This window comes from Oryzias latipes, chromosome 9 (assembly GCF_002234675.1).
Source record: "Oryzias latipes chromosome 9, ASM223467v1".
Lineage (NCBI taxonomy): Eukaryota > Metazoa > Chordata > Actinopteri > Beloniformes > Adrianichthyidae > Oryzias > Oryzias latipes.
The window spans coordinates 17,414,740-17,436,307 of NC_019867.2; the positions used below are offsets into that span (position 1 = coordinate 17,414,740).

General features: G+C 39.4%; 3 protein-coding genes across 4 annotated transcripts; 1 reads left to right on the plus strand and 2 right to left on the minus strand.

Moving 5' to 3' along the window:
* The first annotated feature begins 2,076 nt into the window (after positions 1-2,076).
* Positions 2,077-7,100, plus strand: phyhip (phytanoyl-CoA 2-hydroxylase interacting protein). 2 transcript variants are annotated; one of them, XM_023958565.1, is made up of 5 exons: positions 2,077-2,271; positions 4,108-4,284; positions 5,266-5,440; positions 5,526-5,643; positions 5,728-7,100. In XM_023958565.1, exons 2-5 carry the CDS (start codon positions 4,108-4,110, stop codon positions 6,272-6,274), a joined length of 1,017 nt encoding a protein of 338 aa, XP_023814333.1. In that variant the 5' UTR covers positions 2,077-2,271; the 3' UTR covers positions 6,275-7,100. The 2 variants fall into 2 exon arrangements, with proteins under 2 accessions (XP_023814333.1, XP_004072541.1); XM_004072493.3 differs by lacking the exon at positions 2,077-2,271 and having other exon boundaries at positions 3,788-4,284.
* A 76-nt stretch (positions 7,101-7,176) lies between these two features.
* LOC101155035 (protein phosphatase 1 regulatory subunit 3C-like) lies at positions 7,177-8,815 on the minus strand. Its single transcript, XM_004072678.4, has 2 exons — positions 8,366-8,815; positions 7,177-8,240 (listed from the first exon to the last, which is right to left on the minus strand). Exon 2 carries the CDS (start codon positions 8,080-8,082, stop codon positions 7,243-7,245), a length of 840 nt encoding a protein of 279 aa, XP_004072726.1. The 5' UTR covers positions 8,083-8,240; positions 8,366-8,815; the 3' UTR covers positions 7,177-7,242.
* An 8,269-nt stretch (positions 8,816-17,084) lies between these two features.
* On the minus strand, positions 17,085-19,868 carry gins4 (GINS complex subunit 4). The gene is made up of 8 exons (XM_004072494.4): positions 19,489-19,868; positions 19,290-19,376; positions 18,491-18,604; positions 18,304-18,401; positions 18,131-18,219; positions 17,959-18,049; positions 17,735-17,839; positions 17,085-17,494 (listed from the first exon to the last, which is right to left on the minus strand). The coding sequence occupies exons 1-7, from the start codon at positions 19,585-19,587 to the stop codon at positions 17,743-17,745; spliced, it is 675 nt and encodes a 224-aa protein (XP_004072542.1). The 5' UTR covers positions 19,588-19,868; the 3' UTR covers positions 17,085-17,494; positions 17,735-17,742.
* Positions 19,869-21,568: the final 1,700 nt, after the last annotated feature.

Here is a 21,568-nt window from a genome sequence, read left to right on the forward strand (position 1 = left end):
GATTGGAAATTTTTTTTTTCTAAAGATGTTATTTTCCTCTGACATGCTAAGGGAACTGATTATATTACTACTACTACTAACAATAATAATAATAATAATAATAATAATAATAATAATAATAATAATAATAATAATAATAATAATAATAATAATAATAATAATAAATATTTCATTTGTTTGGGCACTTGTTTCCTTGGTTATTTTCTGTCTTACAGCAAAATAGTCTTATGCAACATTCACGCTTTTATATTTCTCGCCTTTCAGCATATTCCTTCTGGGGTCTCGACAGCGAATCAGCTTTCCCTGATTCTCACAGGTAGCTTTGCAGAGATTTTTGCGCCAGATGATCTTCCTGACACAACCCTGTATTTTATCCTAGCTGGGGACCGGCACAGGGGAACCTAGACTTGGGCCCCCTTGTGGCTGCATAGTTACGCAGTACAACAAAGGGTCTTGCCTAAGGGCCCACACTGCATCAAGTTCATTGTGGCCCCTGGGAAGCGGATCCTGGTTTCCCATGATCCAGTCCTACACAGAGCCAACTGAACTATCCATTTGCTACCTTATGCAAACAACTGCATGCAGTTAAATAAAACAGTAAGATTAAATATTTCCATGCAGTTAAACAGATTAAATCTAATATAAACTCTAAATGGAAACTCACATCTTTACATTTTTAAGGAATTAAAATAGAGTTTGTGATATAAGTAATGAATGTTCCTACTGTGTGATATAGTAATAATACAAATAATCTGTTAAAGGAAACATCCAATAGGCCTTCAGAGTGCAAAGAAAATATTTGTTTTTAATATGTGAAAAATATAAATAGATGCAGTTAAATAAATCAATTTGATCAAACAGGGAAAGTTTAGGTTACCTTTTTATGAGCTGCATGTCATTAGAGTATGGTTTAGTGTGAGAAAATATTAAAGGGGAATTCAAGATATAGAGTTTAGATGATGTTTGAAACTCCAAGTTTAATGACGATTTTTTTTCTTTTAAGAATAACTTGGCAAGAAAAATGTATGTTTTTTTATGTTCTATATACACAAAATGAAAAATTTGCCAAGCAGAAGGAGTCAATGTATCCTTTTCAATGGGTCTCTTCAAAGACAAAAGTGTGTACTCATCTCCAGAGCAGAAAGGATTTCATGAACAGTCGGAATTGCCATGACTGATGATGGATGATTGCAGTTTAATTACATTCTGAGGGCATCAGTTCTCTGCTGCTGACTGAAAGTAAATTAGACTCTTCAGTACCGCACACTGTCTGTGGAATTATGGCAACACACCATGGCCATTTCTGAAATACAAGTAATATAGGTCGTTGAAAAGAATACACTCTCACTTTGGACCCTTTCCCATGTTTATATCAATTCTTTCAGTAGCCGATTAGTCCATAAATCTGAAAGAGCTTTTATTTAATCTTTAAAATAATCCTACACTGAGTTGTCCTTTGAGGCTGGAACAACAAGAGAAAAAAAAATCAACAACAACAACATCGTTTTGACAATGAGTGCTGGTAAAAATCTGCTTACTTGGGACTTACAGTGTCGTATCGCTCGCTCTGGGATAGGCTGGGGGAGGAAGCCCTGTCGAGTAAGGCCATATGGCATAACAGTTGGCCCATGTATATTTTTTGAGGTCTTGATGGTGTTCCATGTAATCCTCAGGAAAATACTGAGAGATTAATCTTTTTGGAAAAGCCAGCATAGTATGTCATGATGGTTATGCTATGTGTTTCCCTTCCAGCACTCACTGCATCTCCATGTTTGAGAGCTGACATTTATGAAAGCAGCTAAGTGATTCTGCACTTCGGGGCAGATTTACTGCCAAGTGATGGGTAGTGTATGGTTGGCTGGCGAAATGGTGATGCTGATGAGGTTGAGTGCAAATCCGACTAAGGTCACACGGCGGTTGGAGTTTTTATTTTTTTTTATCTGGGTATTTATTTATCCATTGTGGGTGCACAGAAGTGAAGTAAACATCATGCAATGCTTGGAGCAAAAAATGAGATTGGGAGGAGGGGGAGGGAGGGTGGAAAAGGGGAGGTGGGGTTAGACTGTTTGTGTGATGCAGAGTGCGAGAAACAGTCGGGACGAAGAAGGAAGAAGAGGAGGAGAGGAGTGTGTGTGTGTGTGTGTTTGTTTCACCTCCCAATCAGTTTTCCTGAGGGATCTGTCATCGCCAGCATCCCAGCAGACAAGAGGAAGGCAAAAATAAGGAACTGGAGCTGTTTGTCTTGGCTTTGCAAACTCTGGCTTCAAACAAGTAAGACATTTTTAAATAAGAGTATGCATATTGATGCTTTAAGTGCCCTGAAGATATCACTAATGTAGGCACATCTATGTAGTTTGTGAGATTCCTTCCTGTTAAGTTGTGATGTATCATTTCTGCAAGCTTCAAGAGATGAACTGTGGATTCATAATTAGTATTTGGTGTTTTCACCCAACTTTGTTCACACCTTTTGTTCTAGAAGTGTCAGTTATGTAAGAATGCAAGGATTTTTTATGGAAATAAAATTGTTTGGTTCACCTACTTTCCTGAAGATACAAAAGATCTCTTTTTACTGCTCGCTTATTGGACTTTGTAGAAGCCTGTAAAAGCCTCGAAGACACACAGTACAAAATGCATGTGAAATTCATTCCTGATTTTGATAGATTCTTGTGATTTTGGTGAACGATTAGAGAACCCAACGCATGTATGACCTAATAAATTATGCCTTGTGATTTGAGAGCTCATCATAATCATCAGTTAAAGCCAGCTGCCTCAGTCGGATTAGAAGTCTATTGAAACCAGGGACAAACTCCATTTTCTTTATTTAGATAGATGTCTTAACTAAGGCGGTGGAACTGGACAAATGGTTTCAAAACCTGGGTTTGAACTGTGCTCACTGGTATTCAAACCAAAGTGATGCACACTCAGAGGCGTGGTGCTTTGATCACTCATCCCGTGAGAATCTCTTCTTGCCCCAGTTTCTATCGCTGGATAAGGCACGGTGGTTAGAAATGAGAGCAGCAGCAGCTGGAAAACAGACTCATGGAGACACACGTGTCTCAGGCAACATCTCCTCCTGCCCAGTTCCAGCTCGAACGAGCTAAATTTCACAGTTCACGGCCTTTAATATGAGGGCGAAGTCTGTCCATCTTCCTGACTGCAGGGCACTTGAGCAGAGCCAGCCACATCATAATGATTCCACTCCACAACTGGCATGTGTGGGATCATATGAAGCACAAAATTGAGTGTGACATTTTTAGCCACAATTATGATTAGGCGTATTTTCACCCCAAGGGTGCTTTTAATAAGAGCCAATTAATTCTGCTAGGGTTTACAGATGTTAGATTAAACTTCAACAAAGAGAAGAAAATGCTTTTGTAAGCTGTACTAAAGGAGTTGAATGCTGATACAAACTCCAGATGGAGGAATATGTCAAGCAAAATTTGGCAGAATTGATGAGGAATCTGGGCCAAATGTGGGGAAAACTAAGTGGCAACACGGATAAAAGGCAGAAAAATGACATTTCTTGAAATAAGGTAGTGCTGAAAAACAGATCACAGTCAGGTCTGCATGGATCTGTTTGCATCCACCTGCATCCGACCGCTAAGAGGCAACCAAAGAGACAGGATTGTACACAAGCTGCACTGCTGTCTAAATTTAAAAACGGCTACATCATTAACCCAACTATTTTTCAAGAACACTTCTTTAATCCTCCTGTGTTAGTTGCTGTCTAAGAATGGAGAAATGTTTGTGTGTGCCCCCTGTTAAAAATCAATGGAGGAATCAGAGCGATGTTGCAAAATGTGTCTTTATTTGGTAGATTGTGACCCATGTTGAAAAATCTGAGCCTATTCACACAGCTGGGAGCATTTTAAGTTGTGTAACAAGAGATGTCAATTTAGAATGGAAAGAGAAATAAAAAGATTGAGACAGACGAAAACAAATCAGCAGTAGAATCCCTAAATGTGATGTACTCTTAGAGGAGTTCACCCATGGTTTTCATTGCTGATATGTTTTGCCATAACTTGGCTAAATGTATCCACATTTAACAGAGATACTACACTCTAATATAGTGTAATAATGTACTTTTCTGTATTGTTCTAATGGCAGATGGCAGACATGGACACCCCTCTTTCCACTCCTTGCAATATTCAGATCTGTGAGGTGACCTGCGACTCCTTTCGCATCATGTGGGACATGACCCCAGAAGACACTGAGAAGGCCACACACTTCTTCATTGACCTGAGTCGCAAAGAAAGCAGAGACCACAACCGCTTTAAACACAGGGTCTGTCTCTACTGTACTGCATGATCTCGTGTGTCATTTTAACCCTGCAAAGGATCTGATCGGTGCTGTGATTTTTGTTCCCGCGTCATGTACCCAACTGGTAAAATGTTTACATTTGGTTTAACAGAAGGTTAGCAGGATGGCTGCTTTATGATATTCTGTGTTGGTCTGAATAGAGGACAGTTGCGCCCTTTCAGTCACTTCCAATATGACCAAAAAGCAAAAGTGTGTGCAGTAAACAGCTCCAGGCCCGTGACTCACTGGATTATTGCTTATTTTTAAAGTGTATCAAAGCTGACAAATTCAACAGCTGCACAATACAGTTTTGAAGTTAGTCAGTTCCAGTGTACATCATCAAAGTCACAATTAAACAGAAAGCAAAAAATTGTGTTTTGTAAAATGATAAAAAAAACAATTTTTAGCAGTTAGCCTGTTCTAGTTCATGACTGTTTCGAAGTTTGTAGCTGTGAGGATAATCAAGTATTTGTACTACTGATACCAGCTCTCTGTCTGCATCACTCAAAGCATTCAACATACACAAATTTGTACTTTTAACCCTAATAACAGGACTAGAACTAAACGCAGTTTGTGTAGCCAACCAAGAAATAGAGCAAATTAAAATGTTTTTTTCTGCAGATGCACAACAATTTTTGGAAATAATGACCGGATGAAGCAGTCTGTGTTCAGAAACTGAGAATGTGCTTATTGAGTCAAGGTATTGAGTAGTGTAGCAAGCTTCCTCCGCTTTGACACAAAGTGGCACAAACAAACTAGTATCTGAGGTGTTGTCATGGACATCTGAGCGCAGAGTTGTAATTATTTGCTGCTACTTGGAGACACTGACCAAAACAAAGCAGTTAATGTGATTAGATGTATCCTGGTGACATCCGCCCGGGTGTAAGGCCGTATTTCTTATGTAAATTTGTTTAATGGACCAAAATCCAGTTCCTGACACCAACTCTTTCTTGCTTTATCCTCCAGGATGTGCCGACCAAGCTGGTGGCCAAGGCAGTGCCTCTCCCCATGGCTGTAAGGGGACACTGGTTCCTTAGCCCACGGACGGAATACTGTGTTGCTGTTCAAACTGCTGTCCGACAACCAGACGGTGACTACCAGGTGTCAGAGTGGAGCCAGGTGGTGGAGTTCTGCACTGGGGGTACGATCTTAGCATAATCAGGACAAATACTGGAGGCATTGATGACCATTGGGATGTTGTGTACAACTATCAAACATCTTTGCAGACTATGCAATGGAACACCTACAGCAGCTTCTTGACAAGGCAAATGGCTCTGCAGGGAGACTACTGAAGTTCTCCGTCTTTTACCGCAACCAGCACCCAGAGTACTTCGATTATGTCAGGTCAGAGCCAGTTTCTTTTCCTTTGGTTGTGTGAAGTATTGCTCACAGCTACGAATCTTTATGTCTTTGTCATTTCTTGAACAGGAGGGAATGTGGAGGTCTGATGCGCCCGGCACTGAAAGACAGTAGCGGAAGTCATGGCTCTCCAATCAATGGCAAACTGCAGGGAGTTTTTTTCAGCTGCAATACAGAGTTTGATACAGGGCTGCCCCCAAACGACTCTCCATATGGACCCTTAAGATTCCAGATCCCAGCTGGACAGCTGCTGAACCCCAACATCTGCCTGTACTTTGCAGACTTCTACTGTATGTACACAGCTTACCACTATGTGGTGCTGGTTCTGGCGCCTGTAGGCTCTGAGGGAGACACCTTCTGTCGTACCCGCCTGCCAATGCTGGACTTGGCCTCCAACCCTTTCTTGACATACATCGCTCCCGAAAGGCCGGAGGAGGAGCCATTGTACTGCCACGCCAGTGATGTCATCCTGGAGATTCTTTTCACTGAACCTGTGCATTTGGATCGTGGCACAGTGGAGCAGATCAGTGGACATCATCAGCTCATGAGTCTGACCACAGCCAATGCAAAGAAGGATCCCAGCTGCAAAGTGTGTAACATCAGTGTGGGACGCTGAAATGATAAAGGCGTCCTTTGAGTCTGCGGTTCAGAAGGACATGAAGACGGACAAAAAGAGTCTCAAAAAGAGGAAAAAACAGCAACCATGTTCTTCACCTAGTCAGAACACTGTGGAGAGCTGCCTTTAGTAGACTTTTTACATTTTTATTTTAACTATTGGCTCTTAGTTTGCATTGCAGAGTTCTGAAAATCATGACAAACATAGTCAAAATGGCTGCTCTATGAAATGACCAGATTGAAAGACTTTCTAAAAATAATGGCTTTGTATGTAAAGTCATAACAAGCCACTACTGACGTCCTCTTGACATTTCCAATTTTACTTGGACTGTTAGAAACAAAACATGAAACACTTGGGCTATTTTAAGCGTCTTTTGATACCTTTTTTCCTAAGCCCCTTCCCTGCCAAAAAGTTTACTTAAAAATGACAGAGCTTCAAATCCAGATTAGATTTTAGCAGCAATCTGTTGCATCCACATGAGAAACATAAGCTCTTTCAAACCTGTCTGTAGAAATTCTATAGAAACGTCCTGATCTGTGAAAAAAGACAGTGAAAGCTGTGTGGATGGTGGTGGGGGTATTGAACATAGGAGGAAGATAATATCTTCTAAGCTGCCTGCAGTAAATCTCTGAGAGCACACTGGAGGCCTTCAAAGGAGCTGAGCTATGATTAGCTCTCTCCTCCTGCTATGAGGCTCCTGCCTCCCCCTGTCCAGTAATTTCTGACCTGTGTAGGAAAAAATACCCTCAATGAAAGAAATCTGTCCTTTATGGCAGTCAGTCCAATTTGGTTGACTAAAACAATAAATGCATAAAATACAAATCAAGTCGATGCAAAAATACATTTATTTACACAAAATGAGTATGAAAATAAATGTTAAATAAAGTACTTTAAACTGCAAATAAAGTAAAAGCAATGTAAAATGTATTTATTCATAAATCTATTTAGAAGAACTGTTATGGCTCGGGTTAGTTTACTCTTTCACTCAGATTCTTCCCAGAGCAGAGGTGTGAGCTCACACACACAGTAATGCTGTAGTTTTTTTCATTGTTATTGTCCCAAAAAGGCTCACTGTGACCGGCTGGCAAGTAGATCAAACAGAATTCTATCCTCCGCTTGGCATCAATTACCTTAGGAATATCTGTGGAAAACTCAAAGATGTCTGTCTGAGGTCCTCCAAAGCGCTCCTGCAGGTATATACAGGGGACATCACGGTAACTCAACCAAGAGTCGAAGGTGATGCGCAATCGCACGTCCTTCTGGAAGGTAATGTTCCTGACCCGCACTGTACCGCGGAGGGTCTGTTCGCTAATGCTGCAGCACTCCAGGATCACCATGCTCTCTGCCAGTCTGGAGCGGAAGACCTGAAAATCCAAAGAAGGCTGCGCAAAGCCCAGTTTGAGGCGCGTCCCTGGGCAGGAGGTGCTGACAGTGCAGCTGTATCCTTCCCCTGTCATGCTTCCTAAATCCTGCACCGTGGGCAGCAGATCCAGGTCAGACTGCTCTTCTTCATCAGTAAAAAGTCGTACATCTGTCAGGGAAAAGCCCTGTGAGTCAGCAAAAACCACACGTTTCTCCTTGATTGGGGTGAAAATGTCATCATCATCTATGTCATCAAGGATAGATAAGAGAGGATAGTCCAGATGCCCCTGACTCAAAAGGCCGACAGGATAGTGCTCTGAACCCGGAGAGCGGATGCAAGGCCGCAAGGGCTTCAGGATGGGGACCCACACGTGAGGACACAGCTGTTTACGTTGGTCCAAGCACAGCCTGACAGCGATCTCCAAAAGGCCTTTTGAATGAGCCATTGACCCCAATAAGACCAGCAGGTGCAAGTTTGCAAGACATATAACAGTCTGTTGCTTCAGACCATCAGCATGAAGCACTTTGTGAGGTAAATTTACCACACAGGGAAAGAAGCTGCAAACTCATCAGACAGTTCCTCTGGACTGGACATCCTCACATTCTGGAAAACAAGAACAAAATGGTCAAAAGCACTAAAAACAAAACATCTTTGAAGCTTGTTGTTGTACATTTGGTTACAATCACTGAAAACCAAGCCAAACTGTTAAGTGTTTAAACAAATCCTACCTCAAAGTTGTTGTAAGCAGCACTTGACCTCAGCTCACAGGATCATTCATATTTATATAGCTGAGATGTCATGGTGTTTGCCCCACCCACTAAACTGCGCTGACCAATCAGCTAAGCAGTAGCTGTTTTGAACTCTTCTGTGCTTTTTTATTTCTGTATTTTTCACTCACAGCAGTTTAAGATTATTTCTGTCACTCAATCTTATTGCAGAAGCGAGCAGAATTCAGGAAGACTTTGGAAAATAAAAGTGAGTCATCAGCTCGGATGTGACAGCTAGTGTGAAGTGATGGTGTGAGCGTGCACGTAATTCCACTCTGCTTTGTGGAAAACATCCCAGTCATCTTGTGGTCTATTCTCAGACCTCAGTGGAGGCGGCCTGCACAGAGGCTGAGCTCCAAGCCTTTAGCGCTTTGGCTGAAGCCCCAAGCGGATCGATGTCCTGCAGGCCTGCAGCGTGAGTGACCGAAAGACCACATTAAAAACAAGTCTCAGCAGAGCAAACACCAGGATATCCATGACTCAGACGCATGTATCAAATTGCACACAAACACTTAAAAGCTAAAAAAAAAACACGCATCCATTTACTGACCTCAAAAGTTCATATGATTAACACACACACACAGCTGAAATGTTATTTGAACATTTAGAGCAGTGTTTTTCAACCAGTGTGCCGCGGCACACTAGTGTGCCGTGGGAGATGGTCAAGTGTGCCGTGGGAAATTGCCCTCATTAACTGCTCTAACAACATTTTCCATCTCCAGGAGATCAGCTCTTTGTTCATCCAAACAGGCATTGAGAAAACACTGAGTAATTAGGAATATAAAATATCTTAAAATTACTTTTTCTTTGTGTTTATTTAATTCTATTAAAGACATTTTGATAAGAATGACGGTATCGCGATTACCCTCCAGCTATAGCAGTTTGCGGAAAAATCCCGCCCCTTTAACTGTCTCCGCCAATCATTTTTGAAGGCTTAATCACATGTCATCAGTCTGACCAATCAGAAGTGCTTAAAGTCTTCACTTCCTTGTTCTTAATTCTGCTGAAAAGTCGCTCAGTTCTAACAAAAATACCAGCTACGGCTCGTCTTTAGCGGTGTAGGTTTCCACAGAGTCCGGTGTCAGACCGTGGAACAAGTGAACAAAACAATGAAGCTCAGAGACGCGAGTCCTTCTGCCCTTTTTCGGCCGTTTTCACACTACATCTCCCATGATGCATTGGCTTAAAGGGACAGCGCCTAATGAGTCGACCTTGTGAAACGTCTTGAAACCACAACAAACAAACAGTTTCTAAATTTTCTAATTTAACTTTTATTTCATCTCTTAGAAAAAACAGCAGCAACTTCCTGCTTTTTCTACCACAATTATCACAAAAATCCATGTGAGATTGTGGCGGCGGGGGGGGGGGGGGGGGGGGGGGGGGCTGTCGATCAATACAGACCATGAATTTCTGCTTTTTTATTTTTTTTGGGATGCTGGTGTGCCGCGGGATTTTTGTCAAGGTTAAAGTGTGCCGTGGCTCAAAAAAGGTTGAAAAACACTGATTTAGAGGAAAAGGTTAATTTTTGTTTTTTTTCCCCCTAAAATTTTACATTTTGGGCTTTAAAAAAAAAAGAAGTAAATCATAACATTAAAACATCTGCATACTTAGTTCTGGGCTGATTCTCCATAGAGGGAGAAACAGCCCAGAACAGAAAGAGGATTTAAATGAGAAGACTCAGCACTGTAGGCCAAGATGACAACGCGCTAATGAAACACGCTTCATCTCAGTTTATTAGCTCCAATTACTGCACACTGGTGTGAGAGGAAACAATGAGCACTGATTGCTCCCATTAAAAGTCTTACATAAGAGCAGCAATCCAGCAGTGATGAACTTTTCTTTGAGCGATATGGCGGGCACAGAGCGAAATTTTGGAAAAATACGTGGTCTTAGATGCATTCTGGTGCATTCTGGCAGCTAGTTATTCACTTCTTTATCAAGAAACTAAGACTAATTGGAGCATCATGATTTGTCATTCAAATTAAAAATCTACGCTTTTCCTTAAAGCTGCAAAACATACAATTGCTAAAATATAGTAACATCAAAGCCCCAAATGGCAAAAAGAACACCAGTAACTATGATATTCTATGAAAATACCTCAGTTATTTATACATTATTTCTGCTTTAGAAATGACTGATGTACAACATCCACTTGCACTGTTTTCTCAAACTATAATTACATCAAAATATGGGATCTGCTTTAAACTATAATTCTATAACATAATACATCAATTCTTTAACACCAATACTAAGTAATCTGGGAAATATCAAAACAAACATACAAACTAAGCTAAACATTGTAAACATTATTTAAGGGAGTGCGGGTCCAAACCATCAAATACTTATAATTAATGTCAACTATACTGAACTAAATCATGGTAATTAGGAAATACAAATAAATTAGATAGAGAAATGTATTCAAAATAAAAACTGAAATTCAAAACTAAAATTGAAATTATTTCAAAATGTGGTTTTGAGATTATTTTACACAAAAAAGTATTTGACCTACACTACCTTAAAAATCTTTTTTTTTTTCCAGCCAAGACCACTTCAATTTGTTTTTTATCGTCTTCTCACAACTGAGGTCGTGACCACGCTCAATAATGACGATGCCTGCCATTATTTTAACACAAATTTGATCGCAAACTCTTCAGGTGTGTTTGTGAAAGTTTAGCGTGGACCGCCAGTTTTGGTCTCTAGGGAAGCAAGTCACGCTGACCACGTGGTGCAGACAGAGCCAATCAGACCCGTCGACGCATTCGAAAGCAACTAAAACGTCCCGTCATTGATCAATTAGGCCGGGAAGACGAGAGATGGCCACGACCATAGAGGAAGCGATCTGCGGAGAAATATAGAAAATAAAGCTAAAATTAGCTGATTTCAGACCATTTTCTAATCCGGAAAGCGATTTGTCCCTAGAGATCAGGTCTTTATTTCCCGGAAAGTACGTTCGGTTTGCTCAAAAACCCGGATTTCCGGGAATTCCCGGAAGACTTTCATCACTGTCCTTTTTTTTTTTTTTTTTTTTTTTTTTTTTTTTCAAACTTTATTGAATGTAAAAAATCAATACAAAATAATGTTCAACATTGAACAACGAAGAAACAAGCCAGGGGGTTTATACATTTTATGCATAAAGATTGAAACTAATACACAGATCTAATGTTTTGATGGCGTTCTTATTATCAGAGTTTCTTATTGTCTTAATGTATTGTTTGAACTCATTAATAAAGACTGAGAAATGAGGGGTATGATTCGTTACTTTTGATTTATGAATGTGCCATTTGCATAAAAACAACAAAAGGTTAATGAGGTACAACTGTTCTTTTTTATGAGATGGACAGTGGGTGATGCCAAACATAATATTTTCTAAGTACAGGCGGAAGTCAGGGTCAATGTGGGCAGAAATGAAATGACAAACTTTAGACCAGAGAGTGGTGGAAAAGGGACATGACCAAAATAAATGTACAGTATCTTCAGGGTATTCTTGACAAAAAGAGCAAGTAACATCAATATCTTCCTTGAACCTTTGTAGATATAGTTTGGTTGGATAGAATTTATGGATTAGTTTGAATGAGATTTCTTTCACTTTATTGGTTAAAAAGTATTTTGCTGGTAAATTCCAAATCTTTTTCCATTCTAAATGATAAACTAAATTATTCCAAAAAGAAACTACGTAAGGAATGGAGACAACATCCTTCTGGAAGAGTGAGCGTATACGGCGATTTGTGTTACGTGAAGAAGAAAAACAAATTTGGCCTATTTCTATTTTAGTCGGATCAATTGGCAATAAAGTTGGACTTTGCAATGATGAACTTTTGAATAATGTAATAATACATTTAGGAATTGCTTTCAAAACAAAGTTAAATTCGGTTTTTGGTATTTTGATGGAGTATTTGAAGCAGAATTCTTCATGTGACATTAAAGCTCCGTTTGAATTAAACAGCTGATGAACCAAAAGGATGTTTTGATTAAACCATGATGGATAAAATAAAGATTTATGTCTATAAGTAATGTCTTTATTGTTCCATATGTAGTATCTGTGAGGAGAAAAATTGTGTTTGTAGATGAGTGACCAGGAAAGTAACATTTGTTTATGGAAGGAAGAAAGCTTAATTGGGATCTTTTGTACATTATAGTTACAGAATAAAAGAAAGTTTATGCCTCCTAATTTGGAGAAAATGTAATTTGGTATGAAATTCCAGATTGAAGTTGGATTCTTCATAAAATATCTTAGCCAATTAATTTTAAATGTATTATTTAATGTGCAAAAGTCTAGAAAGTTAAGACCACCCTTATCATAAGTGTTCATTACAACAGTTTTTTTAATGTAATGATTTTTGTTCCTCCAAATAAAGTTAAATAGAATTTTGTCAATGGTTTTCAGGACTTTTTTGTCAACATTGAGGGATAAAGCTGCGTACGTTAGGCGAGAGATTCCCTCAGCTTTAGTTAGCAAAACTCTGCCTCTCAATGATAAATCTCTCTGGAGCCACTGGTTCAGCTTTGTCTGTGTTTTATTAATAATTGGGTCAAAATTTAATTGGCATCTGGCTTTTTTATCTTTAGAGAAAGTAATTCCTAGGTAGGTAATGGACTCTTTCACTGGAATATTACAGATAGAGAGGACGTCGCAGTGTTTAAGAGCAAACAATTCACATTTTTTTATGTTTAAACAGAGTCCAGATGCAACGGAAAAATTATTAATCAGATTAATGGCTAACGGTACCTGAGAATGATCTTTTAGAAAGAGGGTGGTATCATCAGCTAGTTGGCTGATAGTGACTGTGTGGTCTGCTATTGAAATACCTTTTAGTGAGCTGAGTTTTATAGAGTCAGTGAGGAGCTGGGTGCAGAGGAGGAATAAATAAGGGGAAATAGGGCATCCCTGCCTGACTCCTCTTTTTAGTAAAAATCGAGGAGAAGTCCCAGCATGAAGTTTGATAGAACAATTTCCTCCTGCATACATGGTTTTAACAGCTCCTCTAAAGAATGGACCAAAACCAAATTTTTCTATCGCATGGAGGATGAAGTTGTGTTCAATTGTGTCAAAGGCTTTGTAAAAATCGAGAAAAAGGATAAAGCTTTCGTCGGGACAATAATCTGAATAATCAATTAAATCAAGTACTAATCTGATATTATTTGATATGTGTCTATTTGTCATGAAGCCAGACTGAGTCTCATCTATTATATGATCCAAAACCTTTTTTAACCTTTCAGCGAAGATTAAGGCAAGTATTTTATAATCATTGTTAAGCAGGCAGATTGGACGCCAATTGTCAATGAGGAGTAAATCCTTTTTAGGTTTGGGTATTAATGTTATAAGGCCCTGGGTTAAAGTAGGAGGAAGGAAGTTGTTGTTCAAGCTCTCCAGGAATAAATGGTGGAGGAAAGGAGAAAGTTGTTCGGAGAATGTTTTATAGAATTCAGAGGTTAAGCCGTCTGTGCCTGGAGATTTATTTAATTTGAGGTGTTCAATAGCTGATATAACTTCATGTAGCAATAGTGGTTTATCACAGAATTCCTTCAAATCAGACTCAATTACCTTGGTGTCTGTGAGAGATTGTAAGAAGAGATTAGAAGTTTCTTCACAATATTTAGATTCATAAAGTTTAGTGTAGAAGTCAGAGCAGTAATTGGCTATTTTTTTAGGATTATCTGTAACATTCCCATCAATATTTAATTTTTGTATTGAATTATTTTTAGCATTTTGTCTTTCAAGGCGAAAGAAATATGCAGTATTCTGCTCTCCTTCCTCCATCCATCTCCTCCTGCTTCTTATAAAGGCTCCCTCAGCTTTTCTTCGGTACATGTCATCCAGTTTATTTTGCAGATTAATTAAGTGTTTTCGCTCATTTTCATTTAAGTCAACAGGAGATTTTTGTGTTAAAGATGTTATTTCTGAAATTAAGCTCTCCTCTTCAAATCTTTTAGCTTTAGCAAATGAGCTTCCATATGTTCTAAAATATTTAGATAATTCAAATTTTAGAAGTTCCCAATTTCTGCTAAACTGTTTTTCTAAGGAAGCTTTCTGCCAGAAACGTTTAATTAGTAAGCAAACGGTTTTGGACACCTTATCATGTTGCAAGATAGAGTTATTTAATTTCCAGTATGAATTTCTGTAACAAGTGTTTGGATTTAAAAATATCTGTATTGAAATAGCTTTGTGATCAGTTAAAGGAGTGGTGAGAATTTTCACATTTATACAATTTTCATCAAGGCAGCTTGAAACCAGCCAAAAATCTATGCGAGAAAAGCTGGTCTGGGATTTATTGCTCCAGGTAAAAGAATTTACATTAGAATTCTTTTGTCTCCATATATCTACTAACTGAAATTTCTGCATGAATCGTATTAAACTGGAGGCCATAGAATTACTAGTTCTAGGAGGCCATCTGTCTAACAGACCATCCAGAGCAACATTAAAGTCCCCTCCCATCACAATCAAGGCATTTGGATATTTGGATAACCAGTGTAGAAGACGAGATTCTAATTTCTCCAACAATAAGTCATTTTCACATTTTGCGTTGTACCCATATATGTTTACAAGTAATACAAGAGAATCATTAGTATTAAGGACCAGAACGAAGAAATGACCTTTAGGATCCCCATCAGAATGCAATACGGCTCCATTGAAGGAGTTTTTCAAAACAGCAGCACCTGCTGCTCTTTCTGAGCCATGTGATAACCAGATATCGTTACCCCACTGCGCCTTCCAGAACTGTACATCATCTTTAGTTGAATGTGTTTCTTGAAAAAAGGAGAAATCGGTTTTCTGTTGCTTTGCAAAAAGAAATAAGGCTTTTCGTTTGACATTCTGTCTCAACCCCCTGGCATTAAGAGAAAGAACAGAGAACGACAGTGTAAAAAAGAAAAGAAAAAACTATAGAAAAAGTACTATAAGAGTAGAGAAAAACTCAAGTACTGAACAAATAACTATCTCTATCCCATTATTAACAGCAGAGCTATATGGGTTAATAACAATCTCTTTGTTCGGCAAAAAATATTTGTCAAAAATTGGCCATTAAAAATAAGGGAAGAAGGATACAGAAAACAAAAAAAGCATTTAAAAAATAGGCCATTTGTAAAAAAAGGGAAAATATTTTTTGTCTTTTTTTTTTTTTTTTTTAATCTATTTATTTTTTATATGTTTTTAATTATTTTGAATTATTGCTATCCTCTTTTTACCAGCTCACATATTTGGGAAAGTGTGCAAAATCACCTGTAAAAGTTCAACATTTGAAAAGCAAAAGCCCAAATCAAACCAGACCTTTTCAAGCTTGCCTCAGTGAAAAAGCGTGACAAGTCTGTCCTGGTGCTTGCAGAGCATCCTAGGTGGAAGAGGCCTCTGCAGAAGATGTGTCCATTTGGGATTGGTGAAAGTTTTCTGGTCGTACTTCTTTGCCTTCTATGATGACACGAATACCTGCAAAATGAGCCTTTTTTCCTTCTTTCTTTGCAGCCTCAATAATGGGCCACAGCTTATTTCTCAGCGCTTTGTCCTCAGAAGTCAGGTCTTCAGCAAATCTCAGTTTGTTGTTTCTGAGGTACTCGCTCCTTTTAGCTGCTCTCCACAGAAGATCTCTGGTCGATATGGATGTGAAGCGGATGAATGTCGTCCTCGGTCTGTTGGTTGCTCCTGTCTTCTTTCCGAGACGATAAGCCATGTCGATATCCCCTGTAATTTTTTCCTGAGAACTGGGAATCACAGCACAGCAGATGTTGGTGACTTTGGCTTTGATGTCTTCAGGGTTTCCCTCCGGCACACCGTGTAGTCTGAGGTTCCATCTTCGACCATATCTTTCAGCTTCATTAAGTTTATGCTGCAGTTCTGATATTTTCTGGTCGTATTTTTCATTTGCAGTTTTGACTTCTTTCATCTCCACTTTCAGAGTTTCAACTTCTGCAAAAGCAAAGTCCAGGGATTTCTTCAGGCCCTCAATACTTAAAGTATTTTTGTTGATGAGGCCTTCTAGATTATCAGCCCGCGTGTTAATTGCGTCCAGAATGTTGTTCTGTAATTCTGACAAAGACATTTCAGCTTTTTGCTTTTTTTCCTTAGGTTTAACTGGCGTATCTGGAGTAGAGTCAGGCGGCAGACCGGAGCTAGTGTAGTCATGATCAGAGCTAGCAGCAGCTGGAGCCGAGACAGCAGTTGGAGAGCTAGCTGTTTTCTCAATATCAAGAGGAACTCCGAACTCCATACCTTCTTCACGGACGGTAGGTTCTCTTCCTTTTCGTTTTGTGTTTAGGTCGCTTGGCTTCATGATGAGCTGGAACGGGTTTCACAGGCTGCAGTGTAGCCGGCTTAGCTTAGCTTAGCCGTTTTCGATGTAGCCGATTTAGCTTAGCCGTTGTCCAGACCCCCAACAGCGGTAATAGATAGATTTAGAAGAGAGGTGGTTTCTTTCAAAGGCTTGGAGATTGATCTTGGTTCCTTTAGATTTCTGTAGCGTGTACTTCTGTTAGTTAAAGTTTGGTAGTAAGGGATAGAGGATAGTTTCTTCACTTAACCAAAGAGCGTTGCTTCTGCATCGGTCGCCATCTTGACCGATCTCCTTTTCATCACTGTCCAGTAACGGTGCCATGCACAAGATAAAGATTCTCTTAAGCTATAAAGAGTTTAACCTGCAGCCTCATGCTTATTATACATACAGTATGTGGAAGATGGAGTAAGATGCACACAAGCTATTAAACTTTGATTTATTTTTTTATAATGAAAATGCACAATAATGTCAAACAAAAGCTTTTAGGAAAAACATTTACATATACAAATATATACAATAAACCAATGAATAGTGCTGCATTAAAAAGCCATCTAATGAGTTATTTTTCTTTGCAGGGATGACAAATTGCTAATAAAACAAATTATAATATTATTCCACAGTTGGAAAAAAAAATAGAAAAATATACAATACAGCAAATCAACATAAATATGTTGAAAACATCAGTATTTGGGTCACATGTCTGTCATTTATTAAATTTAGAAAGAAAACGTTTTCCACCTGTATTTACAACAGTTCAAAAGAACAATATAAACGGGAAAAAAACAAAAAAAAACTTCCCAGGAGTGGAAACTCTCACTGGAGGACAATTCTGCAACACAAAAATCACTGTTAGTTCAATGACATTGCGAGTTTCTCTGTAAATATGTAAAATACAGAGTTTATAACACTTTAAACACTGATTTTTTTGCCAGGTAGTGTAAACATAAACAGATGATTTGAGCTTAGAATAAACATCACTGTCCAACAGCAGCTTATGTAAGACCAGCAGCTGTCAGTGTGAGAGTTGGAAGCCATCGAGAAAGACGAGTCAAGACTGAGACCATCTTACTTGAGTCTTCAGATCAGCTTCACGGCCCCATTTGAGATGAGCGGCGCGATGGTGCGATACCGCATCAAGTGCTGCGAGCCCTCTTCCAGATCCACAACATACTCTCTGGCAAGTGAGTCACAGAAAGTTACCACTTGGTTTGCATTCGGAAAAGAACTTCGCCACCTGCTGGTGGGATGGTAGAAATCATCTCATTATCTTGTAAATTAAAAGTTGTTTGGTACCTTTGATCATCTGTTTCAGGCTCAATCAAGATATTTTCTTGTTTCTCTTTGACTCGCAGAAACACAAACGAGTCTAAGCAGGGCTCCGGAACTGCAGTTGCACAAGAGAACATTTCATTTGTCACAAAAGTGATCGCAATACTAAACAATGAAAAAAACAAAGGCAAGATACCTGCTTTGAGCATGTCAATGCTCTGTAGGTTAGGTGGCATCCGCTTCAGCGCTACCGCTTTCAGGTACGCTTCTGTGTTGTCATAATACCTGAAAAAAATATCTGAACGTTTTCATCCATGCAAATTGTTTTGTTCAAAACGGTATAAAAATGTCTGTTGAACTCAAACGCACTCTTTGGCAAATGCAAACTCCTCGGGGGAAAGCAGGGATGGCTCCCCATCAGCTCGAGACTTTTCCCTCTCCAGGACATGAGGGAAAAACTTTTCAATCTAAACAGACAGCACACAGAAAGGAAGCTTTGTCTTTATATTTATAGAGCAAGATTGGAGCTTTACTGTACAACTTCCACCTGACTGACTTTCTGCAGCCGGGAGCGCAGGTAGCTGGTGAGGACAAAGCGGATCCGGTCCACTTCCATGCGATGTATGCTGGCCTTGGTGTCGCCTTTCTTCACTCGCTGCAAGTTGGACTCCTGTTGGCAGAGAAGTTGAGTAGCACTTTACTCACAACGATGGGAAAAGTACACATTTACTATAAAAGAAATGCACCAATGATACAATTAGTGGCATTTTTCTCATCATGAAGGACATCTATAAAGAAAGTTCAAATAAAAATTACTTTAGTCATCATCAATCATTTTGAATCAGGAGCAAACGATAAATGACAAAAGTACGTTACGTAAAAAAATAACGCTGGGCAGGTCACAAGCACCTGAGCTATCAGGAATGGAGAGGGGAAGGGGGGCGGGGTTGCTCTGCACCACAACTCAGAGGGGATTTTCTAATGAACTACTGCTGCTCTGCAGAAACTATGTTCTAAAAGGTTTTCGAATTTTGGATAAAAAAAAAGCACATGATTGTGATTAAAACGGTTTTACAATCGATCAAATCGATGGGATACAAAGTGACCCTTTAACAAGGAAGGCAATTATTTTGTTAATTACGTACTCTATGACCTGATTTAGAAACTGATTTGCAGTCATCTAAGAAACCTTAATAGCATTTACATTATTAGTAACAATCCACATAAACCTCATTTCAACAACTCCTGAGTTTCGAGAATGCTGTTAACTAACCAGTAAGTTGTGGCTTCAAGTGAATCTGTCAATCAAAACTGATGGTGATGAGCATCAAAAGTAGCAGACTGTTCGTGGTTACCATATGAGTGAGCTGCTCCATCACACATTCCACCACTTCGGATTTGTTCTCCTGCAGCTCGGGGGAGAACTTCTCATTCAGCCAAGCCTGTGACTCAACCAGAAGAGCGCAGCAGTGAAGCTGGGGCTAACACAGGATGGTTGCAATCATTGCTTTGAGACGCAAGAAAAGGTTTAAGGTCCTAATAGTTCGATCTCACCTCTTCCAGTTTGGCGATCAGCTCTGCTGGAGTCATAACGTCCTCCTGGCTGTCATCTTCTTGGTTGATCTCGCTGTCATCAAACGCGGCTTCCGACATCGTTTTGTTCTTTTAAAGGGACTAAATTACCTCATATGTTTTGCTACTTCGTATTCTAATTGGCTCATTTGAAGCCACTCAAAGATTCTATCGATTCAATAAAAAGTACTATTTTAAAACGCAACTGCAACCCCAGCGTCTGTGTACAAAGACAACTCTTTATGTATTCGCGCCAAATGTGGTGCTCTCGCGAGATTGAATTGTTCGTGGGTTTGTTCACCCTGAGTTTAGTATGCCAGGCATTCTCATCGTCTGTCATTGGCCAAATGCTTCGGAAAACTCTTAAAGCAAATAAATTATTAATAAATAAACAAAAAGAGAGAGAAAAAAGTTAGGAATAGTTCTTAAGGTTTTTCTTTTGCCACATCCGCAACCGCAGTTACCGGGATTATTCAACGTGATGGAAAAAAAAGAAGCCTGAAATAGTAAAAACTGGCAATTAAACCAACTCATCTTGACTTTTTGTTTAAATTGTGTTTTCGTAATTGTGTAAGCAGAACACGTTCATTGCAATTATGCAGACTAGAACATTTTATAGGCCCGTGCATTATCTACAGTGTAGCAGATCTTTACATTTTAAAGAATGGCCCAGATTGCACTCAGCTGATCCCTTGTTTCTCAATATTCATAAAGACTGTTTATAAAATTTGAATATCAGACAAGTTGGAATGATAGCAAAATAAATACATACAATAAAAATAATAATAGGCATAAATTTTTTTTAACTATAACCCAAAGAATTTAGAAACCCTGATGAAATGTAAGAGTCTCAACATTTCTGTATTTTTGATAGACTAATTCATTCATCCATTTTCTTAACCCGCTTTATCCCTTTCTGGGTTATTGGGTTGCTGGAGCGTGTCACCGTGAAGGGGGGGGAACACCCGAAACTTCAGGGGTTTGAGGGCCGGTGCGTTTGTATGATTTCGACGTATCCAAGCCCCTATCCAAGACCGATTACCTGGTTCAGGTGTGTTCAGCCAAATAGAACATGCCGGAGCAGGGTATGTTGGAAAACATGCAGGAATGCGGTCCCCGAGACTGAAGTTTGCCCATGTTTGAACCAAATGTACAACAAACAGCTATGATGAGCTGCTAAACATCCCTCTGCGGTCTAACTTCAGAGTTGGAACAGTGCAGTCAGGCAGATAAAGTTTAGATAAAAACTACCAAATCCTTCATCACACTATTTGGCAGTGTGATGGCTGCCTACGCTGCCACCCCATCAGGGCAGTAATCTCCTGCACCACATCACCATATCTGTTCACTTTATTTTTTGTGCATATACTTTTAGTTTTCTTTTTTCAAACATAACCCAAACACATGTTTGAACATAAAATTTATTAACATGTTTCAGTTTACTTTATGATAATTTGCTTCATTAATTTGATGTTTTGTTTTGAGTTACCAGTGCTGAGGGAACCATTGCTGCTGCTGCTGCTGCTGCTGCTGCTGCTGCTGCTGCTGCTGCTGCTGCTGCTGCTGCTGCTGCTGCTGCTGCTGCTGCTGCTGCTGCTGCTGCTGCTGAAACAATCAAGTCAGGCCTGACACAACAATTCATGCCAGTCAGCAGAGGCCTTATATTCAGCAGGAAGCTAATTGGACTGAACCATCGCCCAGTAAAGAAACTCTTTCTCTGTTTCTTTACTTTAGTTTCAATTTTGATGTTCTTTATTTTCATTCATTTGTGTATGTTAATTTACCATTGGATGGACTTTAGTTTAGTTTGTTTGTTGTATTTTGTCTTAGTCTTTTTAAGTTCCCCCTTGTGTGTCTAGTTGGTTTGATCAGCCACTATATGTGTTCCCTTGTGTTCACAATTAGGTAGGTCAGTTTAACCCTTGTGCTATATCTTAGATGACCCCACCCTTACATTGACGTGTTCTCCCTACCATGGCAAAGGTGGAAAGATTTCATGTAATCCATGGACACCAGTGAAGATCACAAATCATTGAAGAAAAAAGGTTCAGTGCACCGTCTG